The following is a 7,253-nucleotide window of genomic DNA, read 5'->3' as shown; positions in this document are numbered from 1 at the left end:
TTTGGAGCCTGTCCCGGAACTAGCTCTGTAGACCAGGCTGGTCTCGAACTCACAGAGATCCGCCTGCCTCTGCCTCCCAAGTGCTGGGATTAAAGGCATGCGCATGGTGGTGCCCGGCCAAAAGCTAGATCTTAATTCTAAACTGTACAGACTTATTACCACCTCTCCCCTCACTCCTTACTGAGCAGTGCTGTCCAGAAAAGATGATGGTGTCAGTGCTCACCTGGACCACTTTACACCAAAAGAAGCCCCTACCTGATTGTTTTCATTTGTTGTTTTGTTTTCTGAGACAGGGTTTCTCTGTGTAGCCCTGACTGTCCTAGAACCAGCTCTAAAGACTAGGATGGCCTCAAACTCACAGAGATCTGTCTGCGCCTGCCTCCCAAGTGCTGCAATTGAAGACATGCGCCACCACCGCAGGGCTAGAGCCTCTACTTAAAAGTGCAAGAAATTACCACAGCTGTCAAGTTGGCCTTGGCTCTGGGGAACAAGTGACAGAACTAGATCCATGAAAATAGCTTAAACGTTTGGTGCGGGGAACGTGAATTCTTAAATAGAGACCACATTTTTTGGTAATCTTTGTTAAATACATATCAAACTCACAGAGATCTGCCTGTCTCTGCCTCCCAAGTGCTGGGATTAAAGGTATGCGCCACCATTGCACGTCTAATGTTTCTGGGGTTATTTTTTTTTTTTTTTTTGAGACAGGGTTTCTCTGTAGCTTTTTGGTTCCTGTCCTGGAACTAGCTCTTCTAGACCAGGCTGGCCTCGAACTCACAGGTGCTGGGATTAAAGGCGTGTGCTACCACCACCTGGCCTAATGTTTCTGTTTTAATGAATGGAGAAAACATGAGAAAAGTCATAATCGATCTGGTAATATTACATTTTAAAAATGTTGTATTTGACAGTGCTTTAATTATAATAAAACTTAATTTTAATAGCAATACTAATTTATTTTTTAAACCAGAAATATAACACCATATTGGTTACTTACTAAAGGAAAAGAAATAAATGCCAAAAAAGAAATCAACCCACAGAATTCACCTGAAGAAATACAGTGGATGAGTGAGCACGTGGCTTAACAGCTCAAACTTTCCATGATCTTTCTGTGTGGGTGAGATTACCCAGAGCCCCATGCTCAGGAGTAACAAAAGGCTCTGAGTGTGATTTTTAGGACATTTAATAAACCCGACTGTGATTTGATTTATAATTCACAAAGAAAATTCAGGTGGGGCGGGGTGGAGTGGTGGCTTAACTGGGTGAGCTTAATTTGGATCCTAATGCACTACAGGTGCTACAAAGTCCTGGCCGTATGCTAGAATGATTTCTCTGGGAACTTCCACATGGCAATATCTTATCAAATGGCCAGGAACTGTTACAGCAGGGAGCAGAGCAGGGAGCAGCCCTGAATCATACACAGTCTTGTACTCAGACCACCCAGACCTTTCAGGCTCACCCGGAACCAGGTGTCTCCCTGCCACATGGAATTGCAGGGATGTAACAGGCAGACTTTCAAACTTTAGGAATCTTATTTGCAGAGTGATGGAATTAACCAAAATAATACTAAAAAGGCAAAATGCATTGGGAAAGGTCAGGTTTTAATACTTTTTTCTCATGACAAATTTCTCAAAGGCATTTTATTACAAATTAGATTTTCACTATAAAAAATCACCATGTTGCAACTTCAATTTTTAAAAAATATTTATTTATTATGTATACAATATTCTGTCTACAAGTATGCCTACAGGCCAGAAGAGGGCACCAAACCTCATTACAGATGGTTGTGAGCCACCATGTGGTTGCTGGAAATTGAACTCAGGACATTTGGAAGATCACGCAATGCTCTTAACCGCTGAGCCATCTCTCCAGCCCCACAACTTCAACTTTTTTTTAAAATATTTATTTATTTACTTATTATGTATACAATATTCTGTTTGTGTGTATGCCGGCAGGCCAGAAGAGGGCACTAGACCTCATTACAGATGGTCGTGAGCCACCATGTGGTTGCTGGGAATTGAACTCAGGACCTTTGGAAGAGCAGGCAATGCTGTTAACCACTGAGCCATCTCTCCAGCCCCCACAACTTCAACTTTTGAGCTCTGCTTCATACTACCTTTTATCGACACTTCACATCTTCACAAGCCTGCTTCAGTTCATGGACTTGAATGGCACCCTGCTTCTCACCTTCCATCTGCTCAAGTTAAATGTTAAATAATGCTGTGTAACACTCATCCAATAAAGTCTTTGCCTTAAAACAAATAAGAGGCCTGGATATTGCTGAATATCCTCTAGGGGGCACTCACAGTGAAGAGCCAGGCATCTGAATGGAAAGTCCAGTGAGCAGTGAACTCCTTTAAGCCCATGCTAATTGTTAACAGTGGCTAGAGTATTCTCTGACCAGAGAACAGGGTGAGTGTTCTCAGAAAGATTCAATTCGTTTGCCCTACAAAAAATTCAACCAAGGAAAATTTGTGATGGAAGCCCAGATGTGATTCCAGGAATCACTTTTTTTACACTCCAGTCAACTTACAAGACTCCAAGCCCCTCCCCCCACAAAACTAATTCATATTTTAATGCCAGCCAAAACTCACTAGCCAGTTGAGGAAATAACAAAAAGTAAAACAGATTCTGAAATGGTGGGCAGTGATAGCCCACACCTTAATCCCAGCAGTCAGAAGGCAGAGGCACATGGATCTCTGTGAGTTTGAAGCCAGCCTGGCCTACAGAGTGAATCCCAGGATAGCCAGAACTACACCAAGAAACCCTGTCTTGAAAACACAGACACAAGGCCGGGCGGTGGTGGCGCACGCCTTTAATCCCAGCACTCGGGAGGCAGAGGCAGGCGGATCTCTGTGAGTTCGCCTGGTCTACAGACCTAGTTCCAGGACAGGCACCAAAGCCACAGAGAAACCCTGTCTCGGAAAAAAAAAAAAAAAAAAAAAAACAGACACACACACATCCTAAAGTGTAAAGTTTTAATAATATTAACAATTTTCTGAGGAGTACAATCTACCTACACTAGAATAGGACACCATAGTCTCTAAAGGTCTGGAAAGATGTGATATAGGTCTTACAAACTGAAAATGGGACAACAGAAATAAAATTCAACAAAAATATTCGAACATAAAATCAAAGTATAAAAAGGTAAAATGGGGTTGGAGAGATGGCTCAGAGGATAAGAACACTGTCTGCTTCTCCAGAGGTCCTGAGTTCAATCAATTACCAGCAACCACATGGTGGCTCACAACCACCTGTACTGAGATCTGGCGCCCTCCTCTGGTGTGCAGGCATACATTGAGGCAGAATGTTGTATACATAATAAATAAATAAAATCTTTAAAAATAAACAAACAAACAAATAGGTAAAATAGCCAGGCAGTGGTGGTACATGCCTTTAATCTCAGCATTCAGGAGGCACAAGCAGGCAGATCTCTGAGTCTGAGGCCAACCTGGTCTACAGGGCAAGTTCTAGGACAGTCAGGACTGCTACAGAGAAAGTTGTCTCAAAAAAAAAAAAAAAAAACATTTAAAAAAAAGGTAAAGTATGATGAATGATTCTTCTTCTTAAAGATAGACTGGCTGGATTAAAGGTATGAGATATCCCACCTGGCTGAAGCAATACTTTTAAACACAAAACTCATAAGCCTTCCAGACCCGTTTTAAGGGGTTACACTGATTTCTTGAGTGTTAGGAAATTTGAGAAATGACTGGGTCTAGAACTGTTAGATGACAGGGGTCATAGGGAGAAGAGAAGATGAATATGACCTTTTTCAAAGACGTAGAAAAAAGAGGTCTATGTATCTTCTCTGCAGTGATGGTTACACAAATGTATACATGTATCACAATGGAATAGAACTATACATACACAAGGCATCAGTGTCAGTCAGTATCCTATTTTACTATTGAATCATGGTTATATAAAGGAATATTGGTGGAAACTGGGTAAATCATATATGGGGTGCCAGGTGTTATGAGCCACACTGTAATTTTAGTACTCAGAAGCTGAAGTAGGATATATATATATCCAAAGTTAGCCTGACCTGCATAGTGAGTTTAAGGCCAGCTAGGACCTCATAGCAAAACCCTGTCATAAAACAAAAAACAAAAATAATAAAAGAGCTGAGGATGTGACTCCAATGGTGAAGCGCTTGTTCCACATCCAAAACCCTGGGTTTGACCCCAGGACTCAGTTAAACTAAGCATGGTGGCACATGCCTTTATCCCAGCACTGTGGAGGTAGAGGTAGAGGTAGGGGGATCAGAAGTTAAAGGTCATCTTTGACTACACAATGAGCTTGAGACCAATCTAGACTACATGAGACCCTGCCTAATTAAATGATCATTATGCACGGGGCTACTTTGTACAGTGAGAACTTTTCACACAAACAATGATTATTTTAAAATAAAAGGCTTTCTAAAAAGTGTTTGATAACAATTTTGTGTGTGTGTAAACAATTTGTTTGGTGAGGGAGATGGTGTGTGCTACATACAGCACACATATGGAGGTATGGAGGTCAGGTGACAACTTCTGGAGGCCTGACTGGTTCCCTCCTTCTACCATGTGGGTTTGAGGATTCGGGTCCTCAGACTAGGTAACAAACATCTTTATCTGATGACACATCTCATTGATCATAGCTTTACTTTTAAGAGCAGTCTTGCTATGTGGTCCTGACCGGCATCAAACTCTCAATCCTTCCATCTCTGCCTCCTGGGGCATGCCACTTTTTAGGAAGAAAAAAAAAACCTCTAAATTTTTATTTGTTTTGTGTGTGTGTGTATGCGCATATGTGCGCATGCAATATGATGTCATATATGTAGCGATCAAAGGTCAACTTGTGGAAGTGGGCTCTTTTCTTCTACCATGTGAGTTGCAGGCATCAAACTGAAGTCACACTCTGCAGCGAGTTCCCTTACAAACAACCACCTCACTGGCCCAGTAACTACTTTTGAACACCAAACCAAAAGAAGTACTTATTGGCAGTAGACAACATTTCCTTATTGCTACATACTTATAAGTATAGGTAGTTTTACATCAAACTACCTGTTATCTGAAGGTATGGTTTTTAGAGATGAGTATATTAGGACACCTCTGTAGTTCCAGTAACTGTGAGGCTGAAGCAAGATTCAGAGAGTTCCAGGCCAGCCCGGGACATATATATTCATGTGTGTATGTGTGTACACATATATCCACATATGCATATATGTGTATATATACATATGTGTGTGTATACATACATATGCATACACACACAGTGAAACCATCTCTAAAAACAAAATTAAGGGGCTGGGGAGATGGCCAGTAGTTAAGAGTTCTGTCTGTTCATCTGGGAAACTGAATTCAGTTCCCAGGACCACATGGTAGCTCACAGCTGTTTATAAATCCATCTCCAGGAGATCTGGTACCCTCTTCTGGCCCATACAGCTCATCCTGAATAAGGTAAACTTAAAAAAAAAAAAAAAAAAAGCTTATCAGCCAAAGACTTACCTAAAACTTTCTTCAGAGATGTACACTCCATTTTTCTCACGGACTGCAGCAAGATCTCTCTTCAAACGCTCTATCTCTTCTGTATACTCCTACACAAAAGCATGTTATATACAAACACCAAGTTAGTTTTGTTTTCTTGTTCTATCATTCAGTGTGGAGAGAACATACAGGAAATAAATGATAGTCCTTTATGTTTTTCAAACATAAAAAGTTATAATCATACTTTAAAAAAAAATAGGAGTTCACTCCAAAATCCAGGCTGGCCTGAAATTCATGGCAAGCTTTGGTCTCACCCTTTGAAACGCTGAGATCATATGTGTAGACCCTACCTCTAGCTATATAGCTATATATAGCTATATAGTTTTAAATCCATGCTAATTTGTCTAGAAATATTCTTTCAATTGCCTTAATGAGTCTTTAAATGTGTTCATTCTAAACTTCCTATCCAACTTTGATCTCTATCTACTGTGATAAAATACTGTGACCAAAAGAAATTTGGGAGGGAAGTATTCACTTAACCTTACGACCCTCAGGTCATACTCAGTCACTGAGGGAAGTCAGGGCAGGAATCCAAAGCAGAGGCCATACTGGCTTTGCTCCTCATGGTTTGCTCAACCCTCTTTCTTATATACCCAAGGACCATCTAACCAGAGGTAGTACACAGTGAGCTGGGTCCTCCTACATCAATCACTAACAAAAACCTCAAAAGCCTACAAGCCAGTTTGCTTGGGACATATTATCAATAGAGGTTCCCTCTGTCTAAATGACTCTAGCTTATATCAAGATGACAAAACTAACCAGGACAATCTGAGAATCATTATACAATTACAGTAGTAATATTGGTGAGAAAAGAGATGAATAAATATGGGATGGAACAGAGTCCAGAAATAGGCCCACATAAATCTAAAACACTTGATAAACTAGATAACACAAAAGACGGGAAGCCATACCACAAAAGAGTAAAATGTAGTTGCAGAGAAAACACCCATTCATATTTTAAAAAAAAAAATCTAAAAATCAACACTAAAGCACCAAAAAAGAACAAATAATCCATTAGGAAGTAGTGCTAAAGACATAAACAAACATGTCACCGAAAAGGACACCTGAGCTGGGTAGTGGTGGCACACACCTTTAACCCAACACACAGAAGGCAGAGGAGGCAGATCTCTAAGTTTGAGGCCAACCTGGTCTACAGAGCAAGTTCCAGGACAGCCAGGGTTGCACAGAGAAACCCAGTCTTGAAAAACAAAACAAAACAAACAAAAAGGACATATGAACAATGAGAACACTAAGCGAGACTTACATAGACCTAATCTACATGGGAAGTAGAAAAGACAAGATCGCCAGGCGGTGGTGGCACAAGCCTTTAATCCCAGCACTCAGGAGGCAGAGGCAGGCGGATCTCTGTGAGTTCAAGACCAGCCTGGTCTACAAGAGCTAGTTCCAGGACAGGCTCCAAAACCACACAGAAACCCTGTCTCGAAAAACAAAAAAAAAAAAAAAAAAAAAAAAAAAAAAGACAAGATCTGAGTAAATTGGGAGCATGGGGACCTTGGGGGAGGGTTGAAGGAGGAGGGGAGAGGCAGGGAGGGGAGCAGAGAAAAATGTAGAGCTCAATAAAAATCAATAAAAAGGAGAGAAAAAAGGACATATGAAAAAAAAAAGACATGAATATCAAGTAAGCAAGTACAAGAGAAGATATTCAACATCACTGATCATTAGAAAAATCATTAGAAAATCACTGATCATTAGAGGCAGGCCAATCTCTGT

The 7,253-nt window shown here is 40.8% G+C and overlaps 1 protein-coding gene across 1 annotated transcript in view; it reads right to left on the bottom strand.

The window, feature by feature from the left end:
* Window positions 1-7,253, bottom strand: part of Kif11 (kinesin family member 11) — a 49,131-nt gene that overhangs the window by 21,845 nt on the left and 20,033 nt on the right. Inside the window, exon 10 of the mRNA XM_005352191.2 lies at window positions 5,484-5,572. Within this exon, the coding sequence (XP_005352248.1) occupies window positions 5,484-5,572 (89 nt within the window). The remainder of the gene's footprint in view (window positions 1-5,483; window positions 5,573-7,253) is intronic.

This window comes from Microtus ochrogaster, chromosome 8 (assembly GCF_000317375.1).
Source record: "Microtus ochrogaster isolate Prairie Vole_2 chromosome 8, MicOch1.0, whole genome shotgun sequence".
NCBI lineage: Eukaryota > Metazoa > Chordata > Mammalia > Rodentia > Cricetidae > Microtus > Microtus ochrogaster.
Note: the sequence above shows the minus strand (reverse complement) of the source record. Positions and strands in the feature narration are given on the sequence as shown.